The 21,357-nt window shown below is 36.0% G+C and overlaps 3 protein-coding genes across 4 annotated transcripts in view; 1 reads left to right on the forward strand and 2 right to left on the reverse strand.

Moving 5' to 3' along the window:
• The first annotated feature begins 19 nt into the window (after positions 1-19).
• Positions 20-9,222, forward strand: itgb3bp (integrin subunit beta 3 binding protein). 2 transcript variants are annotated; one of them, XM_088598618.1, is made up of 9 exons: positions 20-152; positions 520-562; positions 893-1,019; positions 1,420-1,489; positions 1,963-2,032; positions 3,477-3,564; positions 3,766-3,822; positions 7,581-7,634; positions 7,996-9,222. In XM_088598618.1, exons 1-8 carry the CDS (start codon positions 136-138, stop codon positions 7,631-7,633), a joined length of 525 nt encoding a protein of 174 aa, XP_088454744.1. In that variant the 5' UTR covers positions 20-135; the 3' UTR covers position 7,634; positions 7,996-9,222. The 2 variants fall into 2 exon arrangements, with proteins under 2 accessions (XP_088454744.1, XP_088454745.1); XM_088598619.1 differs by having other exon boundaries at positions 896-1,019.
• On the reverse strand, positions 9,177-21,283 carry alg6 (ALG6 alpha-1,3-glucosyltransferase). The gene is made up of 14 exons (XM_088598612.1): positions 21,093-21,283; positions 20,381-20,465; positions 19,834-19,923; positions 19,342-19,430; positions 18,848-18,930; positions 18,699-18,763; positions 18,357-18,542; positions 16,186-16,321; positions 14,327-14,412; positions 13,398-13,482; positions 13,220-13,290; positions 11,514-11,582; positions 10,629-10,821; positions 9,177-9,612 (listed from the first exon to the last, which is right to left on the reverse strand). Exons 1-14 carry the CDS (start codon positions 21,172-21,174, stop codon positions 9,415-9,417), a joined length of 1,518 nt encoding a protein of 505 aa, XP_088454738.1. The 5' UTR covers positions 21,175-21,283; the 3' UTR covers positions 9,177-9,414.
• angptl3 (angiopoietin like 3) overlaps positions 19,187-21,357 on the reverse strand; it is a 157,820-nt gene continuing 155,649 nt past the window's right edge. Inside the window, exon 5 of the mRNA XM_088598614.1 lies at positions 19,187-19,205. Coding sequence (XP_088454740.1) covers positions 19,202-19,205 — 4 coding nt within the window. The 3' untranslated portion in view covers positions 19,187-19,201. The remainder of the gene's footprint in view (positions 19,206-21,357) is intronic.

Consider the following 21,357-nt stretch of genomic DNA (forward strand, 5'->3'; position numbering starts at 1 on the left):
TTCTAAAATACGTTATCCCTATATGTGTGATTTGAGTTCACGTTTCCGGACGGAAACATATGAAGTTGGAACCCGCCAATTTCCAAACACTTGAAAAAACGGCTCGTTTTTCGGGGGAAAGCGTATATAATTGAAATGAAATCTAAACTACCGTAGGTGTATCGAATTTTATTTAGAGACCTTTTGTCTTAATTTGTTTCGAAAATACATTTTAGAAGTGGACTATCCTGATTGAGTATTTTATTTCGAAAATAATTGGATTTTGTTGCTTTTAATACACATGTCTCTAAGACAGATTGTATCGCGAATAGGTAACTAAATTAGCTTTAGTGTGTTTTTTTAAGATTAAAGTGATTTTACAGCCTGTAGTGCTTGGTTAAGCTCACAGGGAGGAAACGTAACCTGACAGTTCTAAAAAAAACCTTATTGTTGAAAAAAAAATGTTTACCTGCTTATTTAGACACATTGTTTCATTTAGACATACAATGGCAGTGTATTCTTTTTCTTTAACCTATGTAGGGTTAAAAGATCACTCCGTCTGGAAGATCCCGAAATAGAAAAAGTGAGTATGCCCTTTATTATTCCTACACTTCTTAATTTAAAATGATCTTAAATACATTAAAGGCAAGCTGTTTTTTAAAGTGTTGTATACACCTTCTATCTGTAAATAAATCACTTGAAAGTCATACAATTCACAGTAGACCCGATAATAGTGAGTTATTATTTCACTTCTCTTATTTGCATTACATATAATTTAATGAATCCAGCCTATCAATGAATTAATAAAAATATTAGTTTGGGGAATTCACTGAGCAGGCAACACAAGACAAGTATGACATTTGAAACGGTGTGCTGTCTTCGACTAAGTATTTTTTTGTTCTCTTGTCCCCAGCAGAATGGAACAACACCAGTTAAAAAACAATGCTTGCCCGGTTACTGGAAAGTGTTTTCTCCCACGACAGGAACCTGTCAGATGAGTCCAGCTCATCCCTGTCCCACGTCTGCCGGGAAAAAAAAAGGTGTTGCAGGCTAACATTCTTCTTTTAAGATGTACAGTAGTTTGGTTCAAGTTCAGCTGACTATTTTAAAGACATTCGAAGCTTTTGACAATTGTGTATGTTTTCAGTCTGTACAGTATATGGTCATGATTGTAAATGCATGGCAGGTTGTAGTTATGGATTTAAGAAAGAAATACGTTAGAGAAAATTCATTTAGAACAGTTGATGCTACATAATTCTGTTTATCTAATGAGTACTATTTTTCTCAGTCAAAACCCTTGCTTGAAAGACCTGGTACTTGATCTGTAGGCAGTTGGTCTATATCTGTATATCTCATACTGTTGAGTAATAATATTCAGTATTGCTGTTTTGTAGTGCTGCTTGCCAATTAACATTTCTAATATTATACATTTTTATTCAGGTTCTTCTGATAACAATGGAAATACTGCTGATTGTTTAAAAAAACAGATGTCCGTGACACAAACAGAAAGGTTTGTATTTCTGTTGGCAGCAGGAAATGTTCACGTAAACAAGAAGGAAAATGTCTGGTTTAGTGTATGCTCAGCTGAAAAATGTTTTTTTCCCCATTTAAATTTATTTACTGACTCTGGCAAACAAATTGTTATATTTGGGGCATAGGACAAACTAATTTAAGTAACCTTTTGTGTTTAATAGTTTACTTGGCTCTACAACAATTGGATATGGTTTTTCAAAGAAGAAAAATTCTTCTTCAATCGAAATTGAAAAAGACAGTTTTCGTCCATTAGAATATTCCTGAAACGTAGGTTGTGATTTAGCTTGAGACTATGATATTTGAAATGTTCTGATAATATCTTCACCCCCACAAAATGCAACCGAGAAATGCTAAACGCAGATACACGAAGAGGCAATACTTTGTATTCATCCAGCAATATCAGATTGATAAAGGTCTAAAATGGCTTTTGCTTTTTTGAATGTTAAACAGGTTAAGAACTGCATTGCAAGCATCAGCTAAGAATTTTCTCAAGGCTAGGGAACAGCTGGAAATGCTACTGGTACGTATTACTGTCATGTTTCGCTAGCATCATGAGAAGCAGGAAAATGCCTTTAAAAAAAGCTTTCATCCATTTCAGGGTGGTAGGGGAGCTGGAGCCTATCCCAGCAAGCAAGGGGCACAATGCAAATTAGTGTCCAGGATGGGATAGCCAGTCCATCTCAGGGCAGACACACAGACACAAACATGCACTTTCACCAGGGGCATTTGTCCCAGAAGCCAGTTAACCTACCAGGAGAAAACCTGCGCAAACATGGGGAGAACATACAAACTCCACACAGATGGGAATTGTAATTAATGTAGGGCCCCAGGACTGCAAGGCTAACGACTGTGCCACCGTGTCATCCTTTAATCAATTTATCCATCAAACTAAAGTGTTAAAAGACTAAAATTATGCAAAGCAAAATTTCTTTATGCTCTTTAAGATTGTCCTAGTTCTGCATCTGTGTATAAATAGATTTGTTTCCTTTATATATCTTTATTTTCTAGTATCGGCAAAATTATATACGTGTTAAATCATTATACAGTGCATTTATGATTTTGTTAATCAGTATATTTTTGTAATCACGATCTCTAGCATATTTTAAAGACATGAGAATGCTTGGCCTTTTGAGGCTGAAGTGATAACTTCCTTTATGAACAGAATCAGAATCGCTTTTATTCGCCAGTATGTGTCAGGTACAGGAAGTTGCCCTGGTACTTTTGGAACCTGCTCAACACAAAACCCACACAGGTGCAAAAAGAGCATTAACATTACTGACATAGTAACATTAGACAATATACAAAAGATGGGTGAGTCACAACACAGTCACAATATGTACTTACGGTATGGAACATGTAGACATTACAGCATATATGGACATGGGCACATTCACATTTTACAGTACAGTGCAAATATACGAACAATAGGCATTTTAGTATGTGCAAAACACATGGCAAGTCCAGACAATGTGCGAAAGTATGGTCTGAGGAGTAAGATGCATCTACGTAACCATGTTGGGAAGACGCGCCAGTTCTTAAGCGCAAGATATACAAGATGTATGAGCTAAGCAGTTATAATAGTTCAAAGTTTTTTTTCAGCTGAAATGGGGAGCTGTTGGGGGAGGATGCTGGTTTAGCAAGGATATGGCATTGGGAACAAACTGTCCAGGTGTCTGTTGGTTTTGGTTTTGATTGCCTTGAAACATTTTCCGGAAGGGAAGCTTTTGAAATAAAGGATGACCAGGGTGGGAGGGATCTGCAATAATCTTGGTGGCCCGATTAACTGCTCTAGATTTATTAACAGCGGCATATTTATAACTGAGAGAAACTGTAATGTAAAAAGGAAAGGCAAAGAAGAAAATGGTACTAGACTATTTATATAGCACACATTCCTGCCACTGAGTGAAAACCTCTGTGAATGAACCCGGAGAAGAGATGTTTTTGCATTTTTGTCTCTTGTGTAGCCTGTAGAGGGCAGCTGTGAGCTGGAAAGTTTCTTCACAAGAGAGTCTGCAGACCTACAGGCTGAACTCCACAGACACAGGGACCTGAGTGAGTATCACTTTGTCAATTTTACTTTCATTTCATAACTTTAAGAAGCTAAAAATTTAATCATATGTTCATATAATCCTTATACAAGCAATGTCAAATGTGTAATTAATGCCGTGCATATGACAGTATGATGTTTCACCAAATATGACTGTATAATTGTTTTTGTTATTCATTTTGTAAATTAAAAACATCTCTTTTCAGTTGCCCAAATGGAAGAATATCTCAATAAGAATGGAATTCACCTGTCAAGGCTGAAAGGTACTGATCTCTTTGTGGTTTATCTTTGTTCATCCTAAATATTTTTTAAATTTTCTAAATATTACTTTATTTTCAAATGCTGCCTGCTTCCAAAAAAAGATCATGATTGGAAATATGTTTTCAATGCTTCTTTTCTCCATAAACTAGACACATACTTTGCACAAGTATTGATTACTCCTTAGGATGTGAAACTAAAATGTTTGATTACAGAGCTTTTATGTTTAATTGCATTCTATAAAATTGACTACAATTTTGATTTTTGCAGTGAAATAGAAAAATGTTTTTAATTTCTTTGCCAAAGTATGACATAAGTAAAATAACCATTTCTAATTAAACAACACTGTTTTTAAAAATAGCTTGCAAACATAAGAAAGTAAGGAACAGTGGCGTATATCACATACAAACATTTTTTTTAATCTCTGCATTTATAGCTGTTTCCAATAACACATAAAATTGACTCATTGGTTGCTGAAGGTATTTTAGGTTTCTAACCTCCAGGGGTAATAATGGCCTTAAGATCACAGGACAGACACACTGTTCCATTTTGCAGCTTCTAAGAATATGATTAGGGTGAGTTTAAAGGCAGCAGTCATTTTAAAACAAAACAGTTTATATTGTTTTAATTAAATATGAAATATCTTTATCAGAAATACCTACAATAAACCACACTGAAATTGTTTAGCTGTAAAAAGATACTGAATATTGTCACAGAAAATGCTGTTGTGCACTTAGGAAATGTTTTGATATGATATCAAAAAGATAACATTTCTCATCTATTAGAAATAATAAATTCAGATTAATTCTAATTTTTTTCTGACCTTTTCTTTTTTAGAAAAGTAGTTAGTAAATGAAAACTTTTTCTTAAGCTTTATATTTTTAAATGTGTTTAGATTTCAAAGCACAGGATACAGTCGAGACAAACACCCAAACCATTCAATATCAAAATACACTTTTATTTAGCACAGATATATTTTTTTTACTTTTAATGTAATTTTTTTTTAAATGAATGTATATAACTCTGTGTCCGGACAACAATTATTTTGAGGAAAAACAACATTTTGTTTTTACATAAATCTAGTCTAAGTCTGTTACTTGCTGCATTGGTCATTAACAAAATTATTTCAGGCACACACTATGCCTTCAGCCAAATTATACTTGTGATTCAACCACGTAATGGAGATCTGTAGAAACTGAATGGAATGATTGTTGGAAGTTCAGTTTTGTTAGCTTTTTTAGATATGGTACTCCAAAATTGTTTTAATTAGTTACAGTCAAGAACCTTAAAATATGTGCTGTTTGTGGCTAAGTCCAGATGGAATGTCACATTTTTATCACATGGTTAAGCATGAAATTTATTTATTTTGCATAAACAACCTACTTAAAACAACAAAATACAGAACATTTTTCAGTCAATAGCCTGCATTATTAAGGAATCCGTTTATCATTTTTCCCATTACTTGGATGGAGAATAGAGCCATTGTTGCCTGGAGACTTACATTTAGAGTAAACAAATTGTTTTTCAAGGCTGTGTAAGGAAACAGTACAGTATTTGTTAAAGCGTGAAATTTGGACAGATAGTTGTAATCCAAAACCTATCATGTCTGCAAGACATTAGCTTACGCAGTGTAAAATGTTTATTTAAAATTCCTGAGAACGACTTGAACTCCTTTTACTGACTTAAGAGAGAAGTGTAACCTAACCATTTACAGTATGTTTCTAAAGCTAATATTACTGCATAAGGCCAGTGATCTGTGTGGTCTGTGATTTCCTGAAACATGCATTGTGAATGTGCTGATGCTTTTTAGACAATACTTCCTATAAGCATGATCTTATGAACAGTATGTATGAACATTTGTCATGTGATATATGGTTACCTCACAAGTTTGTGGCATAAAGTGTATTTTTAAATAAATCAATTTAAAAAGTCAGATTTAGGGTAGAGATGAACATTGATGACAATTGTATGGACCTTTTAATCCTTTTGACAAGAACTCAGTAATATTACTGGAGGAGTTAATGAGCATATAACAGCCAGCTCTGTCCTTCAAGACATTAAAAAAAAAAACATCAACATGCAATAGATCTGTGTATAATTAAAGAGACTTCAGTTAGTAGAAAAGATAGTTCAAATTGGGGGGGGGGGGAAATTAAGCAACTTTTTCCAATGTTTTTCTGATACTGGAATTTTCTCTATGAACTATTCAGACCTACTGTACCTAGGTAGTCGATAATAACACAGATGAAGAAGAAGAAAATAATTAGTAGAGCAGTATACCTGCAGAATACACACATCAAGTCTGCTGTACCAGACATACTTACAGTGAACTAACTGTATGTGTTCTTTAAAAGAAGCACTTTAGGTTAACAAAAGTTTGGTAAGCATTCTAGAAAAGTCACTTTTGTGAGCAATTAGGCTTTTGGTAGATATAAATTACTGAGCTGTCCAAGCATTACAAATATCTAGGTACCTAGTATGTGCTGATGACAACAGAATTGAAAAGAAAGACTGTAATAATTCTGAGCAAGTTTCTCTGCAGAAGGTATTGATTATTTGTGTGTGGTGAGAGATTTGGAAAATTCAATTAAAGGAGTTGTGCAAAGGTTTCATAAATTTTCACCTACGGCCTGTACAGAGACATTGTTATGTGCTAAATCAATGTTGCACTTCACAATATATTTTCTTTGGAGCATAAAAATAAATAACATTTAAACAGTTCTGCTTACTACAGAAACAAATTTTATTTTCTCTGTAGGATTTTAGTCATGTGTGGTTACTGACTCATTCACATTTGCCAGCAGTTACAAATTTTATTGCAATTTTTCCATAGGAAAATCCTATATAATATGAATTTTAAGATGACAAAATGAGGGAAAAGGGGACACATCAGCAATATAAAAATTGATCAGTTAATGGATAAGAGCATGTAGTGAGAGATTTGTATGGCAGCTTTAATAGGCTGTATTAAAGAAAGATTCCTTAAAATGTAATAAAACAAATTGGATTTTTTTCACAGTGGTTTAGCAGAGGATCAAATATCTAGTAAACCAATTACATTGGATTGAAAGAATTTACTTGTTTGGTTCATTTTTAACGATTGAACATATCTGCAATTAGTAATTAAATATAAAACCACTTTTGAACAGGAAGGATCAGCAATTACTTTTTAATGTCAGAGAGTTATGATGCATGATTGAATACCGATAGAATAACATTAATTTTTCTGTATTTTATTTTTAAAGTTTGAAAATGAGAGGAAGCAGCCTGTCTAACTCATTTGGATTTTAGTAACTAATTGATCCAAAATCTTATCCAGCAGTTTCTCGCAAGAAGACAGGATGCCTGAATAGACTTTTTCCAATCTCCTACAACCATTTGTTTAAAGATGTCTCCTTTCACTGGAGTGTTCCCATGGTCATAGCTGTCTCTAAATTCAGTATTATTCTTCAGGTTTTTGTTTAAACATTTAACCTGGAAGTCTTTTATGTAATATGACATTTGAATGCATTATGTGCTAAATGATGAAATTGGTTTTATTAAACAAATACTGGCAGTCTGAATTTAAATTGTTCTTATAATAATAATAAAACTATATGTATGCATATTGAGGCAACACTTCTAGTGGAAATGGAAATCAAAACAAACTTCCCTTGAAAAATACTACTTGGAAATTCATTTCATTGCTACGCTTCAAAACAAGAATGATTCTAAAATCATGTTGGTGTGATTTTAATGAGGGATTATTCTGATTATTTCACAGATTCTATTCAGCATGGCAGCTCCTATGATTTCCTAAAATCAGTCATGAATTAAGGTAATTCTTTTGGTAATTTGCATAAACATTCTAAAAAAATACTTCTTTTTAAACTCAGTTGTTTTATCTTCGCTTTTGGCCATAATTTCCAGTAGTGATTTAATCTATTTATGTAAATGTAGGTACAAAAAACAAATAATACCTTAAAAATGTTACTAGGTACAATATTGGTTTTTTAGTACTTTTCATATATATATAAATGTTTTCATATATGCTGGAAAAGGCAAGAGGCTATGATTAAAACATTGCCTCTTATTTTATTTCTGAAAATGTGCTATTTAGACTGTATACGGGTTGGAAATGATCAAATATATTACGTGTGAGTGTGATTAATGTTTATGCCTTTCATTTTTTTTTACAGCTTACAGAACAATGAAGAGGGAATGGTGTATTGCTTCTTAATTTAAATGTATAGTATTACATACAGTATGTATACAAGACTGCGTCAGACAGTAGAACAAGTGTCAATTTTAGCAGGTCTGGAAAAACAATCAAAATGAGGATCTTAAGTATAAAGGTTTTTAATTAGGCAGTAACTGGATTAAATTATTGAGCAATTTGAAAGGGGATGTTAGTCGTACCAAGCTGCAGCAAAGTGTGTGGTAAAACGTTTTTGGAGTGCTTGTGGGGTGCAGCCGCCGGACCTATGCAACAGCTGGTCTTGCACAGAAACATTTCCTATTTCTGCCCAAGGTAGATCATATAACTCTCACTTTATCACCCTTAGAGGCCATCTGAAGGACAAAGCAGATACATCCATAATCAAAACTAATGTTTTTATATAGCAGGCTGGAGGCACAAAAACTCTGCCAGGCATCCCTTGTGAATGTGACAAGGCGAAAGCAAGCTGCGACTGGAAACTAGAGTCATCCCTTTAGTGACCAACACTAACCTCTTGCCATTCATTTACAGTGGAAAGTAAAGCTTCCTCGCTCTGCTGACATCTTTCCTCTTGAATTCCTCCTTTGCTGTGGGTCACAATTCCACGTATGCAGTTTTCCAAAGCAGTTAAGGACACTGAATCCCACTGCACTGCCCTAGTCTGTGTTCTCTGCAATTTTAAAACCCACAGAATAACTGGAGGGTAGAAGCAGATGAACGTACATGGGCTCCTTTGTGACCTGATAACATTTATAGTTGTAATGGATTTTTTTTTAATGCCAGTCGTTAACTTGCAGAAAAAATGATTGCTCATACTTTTCCCTGGTATTTTAGCTTTATGACATGTTCACAAAAGTAATTTACCACAAGGCACTGTTTTTTTTTTAATTTTGTACAGCTGCAATCTTATGATATTAATGCATTTAGAGCATATTATTTATAAATCATTATCTAAACGTAGTGTAGGTATACTGTATCTGACAAATTCATAGTGAGCAAAAAGCAAAATTATTTTAAGTGCTTTTGAAGAAATTATATAAATAAGGAATTGAGATGTAAATTTAAAAATAGAATATGTAGTCTTTTTCAAAACCGTAAAAACACGTCAAATGTTTTGCAGACCCAGCTGTTTTTTATGACAATAGAAAAAATGAACACTAATTGTAAAACAGTATTTTAATAAAATTGAATATTTTTTCAACAGAGACGAATGTCCACATTATTTATGTATCTGCTTGAACCTTAAAGCAGTTGTTCTCTGTAAATCTAATCCCTTTTGGAAGTTAAAACTCTTACCCATCATGAAAATGTTAGGCTCAGCTTATCTGAAGAATTCCCATTCTGGAGATTCTCAAACCAGGTTGGTCCTCTGCCCAGACCACATTCTTAGTAAAAGAGTTCAGTTTTTCTTCTTCTGGTTCTTTTTACTGGGTGATTCCATCAGGTGAGTCATATTGAAATATATCAAAAATCCCACAAAGTGTACATATGAGCAGAGAGACACCATAACGGGAAACAAATCGGGCAGTTTTGCTGGGGGGCTCAGTGCTGCGCTCATAAAACTCAAGACGGCCATGGAGAGAACAGAAAGAACAAACTGTAAAATAAGATCAAGAATTTAATTTAGAAGTTAAAACATCACAAGAACATTTGTAACAGCCCTGCAGCCAACATTTATTTTAGCTTGGACAAGAAGGAAAACAGCACATGCTGCAGTACTTTCAACATTAACATGTCTATTTAGGAGCAAACCAAAGGATCACTAAAGTAAGTGACAAGAACTGTTCCAGCCGCTAATGAAACACTATACACACCACATAGCCTCTTTATGCCCCTTGTGTAAATATTCTTAGGCGAACCTGTTAATGACTCCCACTATATAAAGCTATCTCTCCTAGTCTCCAACATGACTTATTTGGGAGTAGAGCTCATGGAGAAAAAATGCACAGTGTCCATTAAAACACTAAAGAGGGATGTTTTTACTTGATATTTTTTTTCTTTTGCCAAGTCACCTACACAAACACCACGGTGCTAAATTCAAATTAATAGATTTTTATATGGTGGCTATGTATTTCTACAACTGCAGTAGTAGTATTGTGCGATTTAGTGTTCATGGGCCTCAATGCCGTTACGAAACTGCACATCCTGAAATCAGTGCTGGCTCCTTTTCTATACTGATATTAACTGATAAAAGTAAAATAAATGTACATCTGTCTCGTTAAGGGGCGACATGGTGAGTTAGTTTGCTGCCTCCTGGCTTTCAAGTCCTGGGTTTGAAAGCTTATACGTTCTCCATGTGGCCTTGTTGATTTTTTTCGCCAGGTGCTCCAGTTTCCTCTCAAAGTCCAAAGACATACCATCTGGGTTAATTGGCTTCTCCAAATTGTCTCCCCTTGTGTGTGCATCTCTGTGCTCATGTACCCAGCCTGCATGCCTGTCCATTACAGTTTACTGCCTTGTACCCACCGTCTGCTGGGTTCAGCAGTATTGGACTAAACAGTTACTGAATATGAATGGAATAGTTGTGCTACCCATTAAATGACTATCCTCAGTAGTGTTCTAGAAACCAGGTGTACATAAAAATATAAATGCAATAACAGAAATTTTACTTACTCCAGACTTAGCAAGTAATGAAGTGTTTAGCCATGGTACAGATGTTATCCGCTGGAAGAGTGATCTCAGTTTCATGTCTTCTTCAGAAGCACGTTCCAGCACAGGTAACGGAGACATGCAGATTAAAAGGAACGCCAGGCTTGTAACAATGTATGGTAAAAGCAAGCCATCCTTAAGGAGAAGAGGGAGCATACTGTAAAAACAGAAGAGAAATATAAGTTATGAATAGGATAAAAAAGTTTTAAAAATACATGGACATGTAATTAAATATACAAAGGATGGCTTTGACAGCTGTTGACAGTACTTGATATCGGAAACACGCATGGCTATACACAATGCTAGATTTTCACTCAATACACAAATGAAAAAGAAATGTATGAGACTGTATCCCATTCCACATTCAATGCAACCCTTAGGTTACTAATGAATTAGGTGTACAGAGTAAAAATAAAAAAAAACACTTAAACTCATAAATGTAATTTCATTTTACAGGTTTAAAAAATGATTGAGTGAAATTTCTCTGGCTGTGAGGAACATTCAATCCATAGTTTACAATTAGTTACCAGTAGTTAAAAAGGTCCTTTTTTACCCTAGGACACATAATCCTGTAACATCCTCATAATAATATGTGCTGAACAATAATATGTGCTGTAAGAATTTACCAGCTGACAAAAGTTAGCATTGTTGAACTGAACTAACTTACTGTGATTGTGATTTCTTAAATCTCTAATTACAAATATTTTATTACAAAAGAAATATAAATACACTTAAATCAATATCAGTGTTTACAGAGACAAAAGTACCAATTTTTACATTCAAACGACACATTTTATCACATAATTTAGTAAAATGGGAGGCTTTGCAAAAACATTTCCAAAAACATACCTGAATGTAGTTACTTGTAAGAACCAGGTGGTCATGAATGGAAGTTCACTGATTAATAAGCAAACTGGCCTAAAAAAAATAAACAATCTTGTGCATTAAAAATTATATTAAGGCCAAACTGCAGTAGTACTGACCGTTAATATCTATTGGTGGCGTGTAAAATACCAATAACAGACAAATTAAATTTAATAACGTGGAAATTGCTTCACACTGAATGGATAATTAAAAATATATAACCATTACAGCTCAAGGCCAAGCTATTTCAATCAAGATTAAATATGTATTTTACTGATAGGATTGCATACTTCATTGAGCCAGGTTCCATATTACACTGATCAAGTAATTATAGGTCTTGCTTTCCTGATCTTGTTACACCCATTCCAACAGCTTCATAATTGATCCTATTCAAACAACATACTTTGCTGCTGAAATGCATTCTTTCCAAATCCAGGAACACGCATTACTGATTGATTTTTAAACAGGTGCAAGACATAACTCAATAGTTAATAAAGCAACAATCTGGATAATCTAGATTAATAGATAAGTAAAATCTGTAACAAAATCCATGCTGTAAGAACTAAGCATACAGCTGCTCTCTCTTTTTATACACTGTGCTGTAAACAATGAATATCCCTAATTTAAGAAAAAAGTCAAGTATGACTTTTGGTCAGCCATTTCCATTTGGCTCCACTTCTAACTAGAGCTGTTATTTAAAGGTAAACTTAGTTTGCCTAAAAAGTAAAGATAAGGATGCTTATAGTGTAATGTGTAGTCTATATTCGGGAACTCAATGGCTTAAGTCCATCTGAGGAGCGTTTCAGACTCTGAATAAAGATTCAAGGACAGGCCCAAACTTGAACATGTACCCTTAAGATGGATATTGGAAGCTTGGTTCATGTAGGCTTTTTGGTTAATGCATTGTTCATCAAATCCATTAAACAAACTGTTGTTTCCCGTGGGTTTTTTTTTCACAAAATCCACTGTGTATTTAAGCCGGCGTCACACTACATGACTCTTCACGACTTCTAGTCAGAGAGCATGTTAAATTTAATGACTGCAGTTGCTGAAATTTGCTGCCTTTTCTGTCCTAGAGGGTGTCAATTATATGACTTGGAATCGCAGGGGGTGACTAATTACACGATTCCCTCACGACTTTTCATCACGGTTCCAAATCTCATATTGCACTACGAAAGTCCCGCGAATTCACCTCATTTTGGCAGCCAATTAGCGTGGAGCACACCGGAATAAGAGAAAAAGCACGGCACGAAAGTAAACAGACATCTGTGCTGGCTCCAAAGTTCGACGAGCCTCTCCTCCATTTGCAGTCCAAAACACTCGCTTTCCTTCTTTCCTTGCAGCCGCATTGTACTTCCGGTTGAGTGCTCATTGGCTGTTGACTGTCGCAGACACAAGAGCCAACCCCTACAACTTGTGACTCGCTACGAGAAAATCAAACCAGTTTGATTTTATCATAGCAAGTCACAGAGAGTCATAGGGGCTGTTAAGAGCGCTATGACTGAGTCACTGAGGGTGTCACACTACAAACAGAGGGTAACGAGCGCGTGCTGCGACTCTCTACATCTCGCTGTGATTTTCTTACGATTATGTAAATTAAGGCTACTACTGAAAATCTTAGGAAAAGTCGTGTAGTTCGACGCCAGCATTAGTTGACACACACAAAAGGGAACAAAAGTTTTTGGACTTACAGTGCAGGGAGAAGAATTGACTTTTCATGAACTTGAAAGGAAAATAGAAAAAATGCCAATGAGCAGTTCACCTAAAATTGAAAAAAGAATGAATTATTTTATTATTCAAGCACTGGGATATGAAGAGCAAAATTTATCTAAAAATGAAAGAAACTTTAAGTAGTATCACAATACTCACCAGTGCTAGTTTGAATCCCCGGAATGTAGGATCAATGAACAATTTTACACAAGAGGGCAAAAGAAAGAGAAGAGTGGCAGCAAAACTGAAAAAAGAACAGAGAAATTAGTCGTTGACTGCAATTCACTACTGTAAATTACAGAGTTTTGAAGAACACCTTGAATGTACCAAAGCTCTTAACTGCCCTGAAGTGCTGAACACTTGAACTCTTACTCATGGATGCAGATATAGGAGACAAAAAGCACCTGTACATATCCAATAACATTCTGCACTAAACATGACTCGGCCCCTGACTGAGCCAGACAAAAAGTCAAACAGTATACATATATTTCCATAATCCATAAGATATCTATCCTTCCTTTAATCCCTAGACCAGCTACAGAACAATCTGCCTGCATATCTTACTAAAGTAGTTAGTTATCCTATTTAAAAAAACTAATGATTTGTACATTTTTAATGTGGCAGTAAACTGAGCCTTCTAAATCCTTAGTATTATCAGATTTAGCAGAATAGCTCTATTATGGATTGAAAGAACCTCTGAATTTAGATCCCCACACAAGGACACTTTAACCAAGAAAGGAGAAAGGTATAATTCAGTTATAGTCTTCACACCTTGGCTGGATACAGAACTTTGAGATTAGACTACCTAAATTGAAAATATTTACCACTCTAGATAAAATCCCATAAAGTATTAAAATGTTTTTTTCCCTTAATGCGGCAGCACCTTGCTTAGTTTAAAATAACTGCACTCTGGTTAAAGTGTCCCTACCAGCTGTTGATCAGATACCAGGAGCTCTTTTCAGCTGTCATTATATCTTAGCCTTACTCTCCCTGCACTATATTTTGTACAAGTAGTTTAGATGTTCTGTCAAGGATATTGAGCAGAAGATTAAGAAAGAAGTTTAAAAGAAGGAAAAGGAAAAGGTTACCTGAGATATAGCTGTGATTGAGGAGACACCAAGTTTTTTATCTTAATCAGAACACTCAGACTGCACCATGTGTTGGCCACCTTATCCTAACGAACATACAAAATTACATTAAAAGAAATCCTCAAAAAAATGAATCATTTTTCATACACAATCCTCAAAACCCATACTTATATTGTTACTATTCTGATTACACTTTTGGCAAAAAGATTAAGAAAAAGTGACTCGTTAAATTACAAAACATCCACAAGTTAGAATTATTAAACATACACAGAACATAAAGCTATTTTAAAGTAGTTAGCGGTTTAAAATAAAAGTAGTATGCTGGTTTGTAATCACTTCCCAAATGAATGTGCAATGAAAATTCCAGAGACATTCTGTGGTTCTGTTTTATGGGAGGGGTCACACTGAAGAATTTATATTGCAATAAATTTTCCTGTCAATCGAACACAAGGGAGGTAAAAAAAGTATGTGCTTATTTGTAAACGTAAAGGACAGTGGGTTAAGCATATCCAGCTAATCAGATTAGCTCTATTTCCGCGCACCAGAAATACACTCTGGAAGCAAACCATCTAGAAGAACAATATTAAAAGGCAAGCTGACACTCAATACAACCTCAAAGTTCTTGCTGTTAAAATGATTCCAAAACACAAGCATTTTCCTCCCTTTTTTGGTTGTGGTGAATGAAGAAGTGCAATGCGATTTATAAAAGGCTTGAAGACTTTAGCAGTTGTGCTTGGATCAAATTTGATATTAAACTGACAGCCTTGGCTATCGTGGCCATGATACTGTACACTCTTCTCAAACACAGCTGTTCAAATCACAGCTGTGTGAACATTATTGCTCGCAGGCTAGCTAACCAACAGCTTCGCTACCAACCCACTCGAAATAACAGGAAGAATGCTCCTTGAATCTGCTGAAAGGAACACATGAAGACTGGGTTAGGCCACAGAGGCAAATGTGTAAGGCACCTCACCTATAAGCCAGCGAAGAATCTTACAGCCATCAGCATTTGTTGCCATTTTCGTAAAAGGGAACTGGAGACAGAGAATGTTCTACAGGCGCCTCAGTATAAACTTACTCAGGCCTGCTTACGTGTACAATTTCACAATTAGTTCAGTCTGACATCCAATCGAGCCACTTGCATTCCAGCTCTATTATAAAGTCACTCATGCCCTGTTATTTTGTATTTATATTCCATAAATAAAGACTTATGTCATCTACTTATTATTTTTTAATAGGTTCTCAATTACATTTTTTTTTGGGGGGGGGGGGGGGCGGGGGAGATGTTTGAAGAACACAACCTCTTTTTTGGTGGCTTCAAGTACAACTGAATTTATTTTACACTTTCACTTTCCAGTTCCAGTTCAGATGCATCTTAATTCTTCATTTTGCCACGCATGGTTTACATTTTTTCAGATGTGAACATACACTGGATGCTTTGCTTCATAGCGCTGGCTCACATTCTGTATAGGGTTTTCAAGGACAGGTACCGCTGCCAAAGTTTTTAAATCATCTCTCACAGACCCACACAGTGCCGTCCTGGCAACAAAACACTGCTTATGTACGGATCTCAATGAAGTGATGAGATGCCCACCCAATAAATTATGTGGATTGATATCCAACAAAGACTTGTCTTGAAATCTATTTTTTTCCATAGCCTTTTAACTAGAAGACAAATTATTTCCACTTAAACGACAGCAAAAAAAACATACTAAAACCAGCAGAAGGAAGCAAGAGGAAGGTGAATTTTGAAGTGAGAAAGATGACATGAACAAAGCCACAAGGAAAAAGACTCTGACACAGGTTGACGAGAGAAATGTGTCCCTTTCTCCTTTGTGACCTTGGTGCTTTGAGCTCACCTCGAACAGACCTCGGTCCACAGGAAAGAGCCGACGGAGAACCTGAAAGATCTGCTGGGAGTCTGACAGGAAAGGCAGCCAGCAAAGAGCAAAGGAGCCTATCACTGTGACTGCAATCTTCATCAGGTGGACCAATCTGCAGCACACAAACATTCGCTTACAGAAATAATGTTCACAACAGCATACGGGTACAGGATGTCAAAATACCTTAAATTTGACCAATTCATTGATTCAAAGGTAAACTTCTCCTTAGGAAAGCTGAACAGTTTTAGAGACCCAAATGTATTTTATAAATGAAGACAATGCACAAGAAATTGATCACAATAGCTGCATAATTGAAAGATGTGTTAGAAAGATGGATTCAGATCAAACCAGTTCAAACCAAATGAAGTAGATTAAATTACTCTGCAAATGCTGAGATCTTGAAAAATGCCACTTGGGCCATGTCATTTTATATTCTCCATTAAAACATTTTCTTGAAGCACAGCCTATCCCACTAGTCAATGCGTGTTCTCATGAAGTCGTTCAAACAGGAATAGCTGAAGAACTCCTGCATAGCTTGTGTGTCATCTGCACATTTCTGCTGCAAGCAATCTAATCCACTGATACATTTGCCACCAAATGCCCTTGGTACATTGTTACTAAATCAACAAATGTGAGGACATTAGTGACAGCATTAAATTTTACTGCTTCAAAAAATACTCTGAAAGAATATCTGCCCAGCATGCAATGTACATGTGCTCTTGAAAAGCAATTTCTTGTTTTCGTTATCTATGCACATTTCCTTTTTCTCATTGTTTCTGATGTGATTGCAGAAAATGGAATCTTAAACTTTGACACTTCACTTTATATGGCTTACTACAGGAACATGATTTAATGGATAGTACATACTGTATATTCTGTTACTTAGTGCAAAACATTTAGTCTCCAATTGACATGGTTTTACAGCAGATTAAATTAATGTACACCACTGCATATACAAAGCAAGTTATAGCACATTTACCCTAATGCATAATTTGTTACCAGCAACCACAGGCTCCAATCTGTATTTTTTTTTAACCATTCAATATAATTGCAAAATAAAAAGAATAAGTGTGTTAGTACTGTACATTATATTTTGAGTGGTGTTGGCAGACCAATAGCTAGTGCTCTTCCCTATGAACCAGGATTAACACAGCAGTAGAATATGGTCCCTGCATGGTGAACATAAACACTGTGCTGTAGTATGTCTTATCCAAAGAAGGGCATATTTAACTGACATCCTGACAGCTTGGTCATTGAAGATTCCATGTGACTGTTCATAAGGAACTAACCCTGCTAACCCTGGCATCCTGGCTAAATTCCACTGTGGGCTTGCACAATCTGGCCTCCCAAAAGTTCTCCATTAATTCAATTAGAGAAGCAATTTCTCACTTCATCACCAGATCCGTTGTGTGGTGGCAGACGCCAGCACATAATGGCTGCCACCAAATGGGTGTTGTACTTCAGCAGTAGCTGACCTGTGTCCCTGTCCTAATGAAATGCATTTGATGCATTGAAATGCACATCATACAAGCATTTATTAGTACCACTGTATGGTTTTGAATTGTTAGAAGGTTCAACATTATGGTGTGCAGTAACAGGGTTGTGATGTAATTCTGGACAGTCACAGGATTGATCACACACATTAAAATACAACATCTTCAATTAAGATTAGTATAGCGCTCAAAGGTACTATTCATTGCCTTGATAAACTGAGTAATTGTGTATAATTTAGATACCGTAATGATAAAGGCTGGTTAAAACACAAACAAGCTTAGATTTCAAAATGCCTTATGGCAGATGAAGATGACATCTAAACTGTTTTTTTTCTATCTCAAATCTTAACAGCCCTTTCAAAACATCAGATCGATCACAAACAAGAAGAAGCCATTCAGTTCTCTGAGCTGCTGGGGTGAACAAGAGTTCAATAAACACAGAAGAGATTGTCACTGTCAAATAAGTTGAGTTTAACAAAGCTCCCATGATGCTTCCCAGCTAAGTGACTAGCATTGCTGAAGCTGGAGAGTGCCAAACCCTATTTCTGTAACTAATGTATGTAGAAGATATGTAGAGCCTGCTATATTCATCTGTTTGAATTGCAGTACACTATTGTGGGTGAAAACGGAAATACACACAGTGCTTTGACTTACCCTTTGCCTGTCAGACCCTGCTTAGTACACTTCCCAAGGAGATAGCAGAAAAATGGCAATGCGTGATATAGCTCCATTTGCTTGTAGTTCAGAGCCAAGCTGAACGCGAAGGAGCCAAACAAATCCCAGCCCTGCCCCAGGCCCAGCACTCCCCAGAGGGCCAAACCCAGACTCACACAGTTATATGTGTGCAGTTGTTAAGGAAATTATACTTCAAAAACAAAAGTACATTAACTCATACTTTCCCGGTGCGACTGACGAAAGATAATTGAGGCAAGTAATACTAAATGTGGTCATCCTTTTCATGAGCAAAAATGTATTTTTTCCTGCGTCCAAGGATACTGAAAATGTCCATAATCAATTAAAATCATTCCTGGATACAGCAAGATGCACAGCATTGTAGAAACCTGAAAGGAGAATAAGACGATGATGAAATTATCTCAAATTGGAATATGTGGGTAAGGCATTTCTTTGAAAGGAAAATCCCATACCTTCTTTTTTGTAGACCCTTCACTCAAACAGAAACAGTACAGAAGGACTACTGGAATGTATATTAAGATGTCGGCAACCAGAACTGAATGAAACAAAACAGTGTTAATTTACAGCCAACGTTTTTTTTCTATGTAGTTACAGCATTTACTGAGCATGAAAATTCCAGGCTCTTGCATAAATGCGCCATTCTTCAAATATTTGAAAGCTATATATCATACAAAGGAACAAGTAATAGGTTTATTCCATGCTGAAAAGAGAAGAAAGAAAACACAACGTTGTATTTTCTTTCTTATCTTTACAGCATGGAATAAACCTCTTACTTGTTCCTTTGCAGCCTACGCATGCTGACGCAGCTACCTACCTGAACTATATATCATACATATGCATACTCAGTTTGACCGTTTTGCATCACATGAGTAATTGCTCATTAAAAAAGGGGATTATGGGATTCCTTTTGTCAATTCCATAAATGGCTCATGCTAATAACCCTTACCTGTGGCTCGCATGTATAACTTGTGAGTGATGCTTTCGTAACCTCGTGATGTGTGCAAGGCAATCCAGTCTGGATTTATTAACCGAGCTCTGCAAAAAGAAACCATATAAAATCCATTTCAAAAGTGTTTCTGCTGCATCACAGGGAAATATCTGGAGGCTTGTGGCACCTAGGAAGAAGGTTTAGGTAAAAATAAAAGAGCACACCCCGTTGGAGTAATTCGCTTGGCCCATTTCTCATGTTAAATCATTTGGCCAAATTACTAAAAAGAATACTCTGTGGGGAAACAAAAAGGCTCAGACATTTTTGCAGGCAGACACTTCAATAAAATGTTACTAAAAACAAAATATATGGTAAACTGTAAATCATGTTCTCAAATAAACATCAGTACCTGAAACGCATTACACCACAACTCCTGAAATGCACACTTACTTGTGCTGGAGTTATCGGTCTAAACCATGTTCATTTTTGTAGGAGAAAAGAGAGACTCACACGTGAGCACAGAGAAGACTGTGGTAAGCTGTTAGAGGTGGATAATCAAGACCCCAGTAGAGGAGGTTGTTGTCACTGGTATTGAAGTACCTCAATTGAGAACACACAGAGGAAACTGAAGAGTTATATATTCTTAGATCATGAATCACAAAAACAGTCTTTCGAATCCAAAAATAATATCAAAGCTGGTAACTGCAATTAACTACTGTGCCCATAGTCTAGATGCAATTCTGACCTGAAAACATTGCAACACTGAAAGTGAAGAGTGTTACTGTTATGCTCCTAGGACTTTTTAAAAATAAATTTGTGACTTATATAATGCAAAACATTTGAGGGCCATCTCCAAGTCTGAAATGTGGCAAAATCAGATTGATTATGTACAAGTTCCTGAAAGGGAATTACTCAAAGGGAAAGTTGCCTCTTTTTTTTTTTTATCAAGACTGTTCAAATTCCAAAACACAGATATATTGGTGAAAGACACCCAGAGGCAGAGTGTATTGCTCCTTTTATCCATCAACTTATTCATATTGCACAAACAATTACAAACCATTGCTGAACAGGAAGATTATAGGTCAATTCTTGCCAGTGTCTCTGAGCTTCATAGTCCCCAAACATTGGTGGCTTGCCTGCACCTACAAGAACGCATGAAAAGTTTCTTCATGCACCTTCCTTCTTGCAACAGGCAAAACACATTTACATTCCAGGTGATTTCTAGCAAGCAAACACCACTCCAACACAAGCGTACCCTTTCAGGCAACACCTTTTAACACATCTCTATGTCTTAACACTGTGCACTACGGGAGACTGTTGATTTGCAAGAAGGGGACATGCAATGTTTTCTTTTTTTAAGGGACGTCCTACGCTGTAGAGACCCCAGGGCTCCCTAGACTCTTGTTTTCCAGATAAGTGTAGAAGAGTAATACAACCAGATTCCTCAATTAAGTTAAATTCTCAAAGCAATGGACAAAAGTGTCTCGTTAATCTGCAATAATCGGCAAATTTGGCATGACCACGTATGCAGCAAACACGTCAGAACACTAAGCACTTCCAAACTGTTAGTAAAACACGTTTCCATTCATTCACATCCAAAGAAATGCATCTATTAAACACAGAACTAAAACGTGGAGCGTTTTGCATAGTTTTGCTTGCATCGTCACATAAAATAGCAGAATAAATGTGAACATACTTCAAGAAACAACTTTAAAAATTAAAAGATATATACAAATCGGAGCTTTAACTGCCGAGATTATCGTTACAACCTGAATATGAGCTCAAAGAGACTGCCCATCTCGCCGTCAGAGCCAACAGAACACAAAGCGATATAAGGCTCCAGTTCTCCATTACGGGTTAAATTATTTCAAAACGTTACTTCGTCTCGATTGCAGATACAGCTCATTGTACCACTACACGTCTTTCTTTCATACACTTCCTCATTCAAAACGTCAGCATTAGGGACACAAAACACATGCCTCCTACTCCGGCGCTTGGTTATGACGTCACAGGACTGAGAGTTTGTTTTACCTG

This window comes from Lepisosteus platostomus, chromosome 11 (assembly GCF_059453375.1).
Source record: "Lepisosteus platostomus isolate fLepPlt1 chromosome 11, fLepPlt1.hap1, whole genome shotgun sequence".
Classification (NCBI taxonomy): Eukaryota; Metazoa; Chordata; class Actinopteri; order Semionotiformes; family Lepisosteidae; genus Lepisosteus; species Lepisosteus platostomus.

Excerpts from the sequence above, each read along its gene's own strand:
- itgb3bp (XM_088598618.1), top strand. Across the intron at positions 1,020-1,419 it reads GTCTGCCGGGAAAAAAAAAG|GTTCTTCTGATAACAATGGA; the intron begins GTGTTGCAGGCT and ends ATTTTTATTCAG. Across the intron at positions 1,490-1,962 it reads TCCGTGACACAAACAGAAAG|GTTAAGAACTGCATTGCAAG; the intron begins GTTTGTATTTCT and ends AATGTTAAACAG.
- alg6 (XM_088598612.1), bottom strand. The coding sequence starts at position 21,174 with ATGGAGAACTGGAGCCTTATATCGCTTTGTGTTCTGTTGGCTCTGACG. Across the intron at positions 20,466-21,092 it reads CTCTTTGAGCTCATATTCAG|GTGCAGGCAAGCCACCAATG; the intron begins GTTGTAACGATA and ends GCGTTCTTGTAG. Across the intron at positions 19,924-20,380 it reads AATCTTCCTGTTCAGCAATG|GTACTTCAATACCAGTGACA; the intron begins GTTTGTAATTGT and ends TTCTCAATTGAG.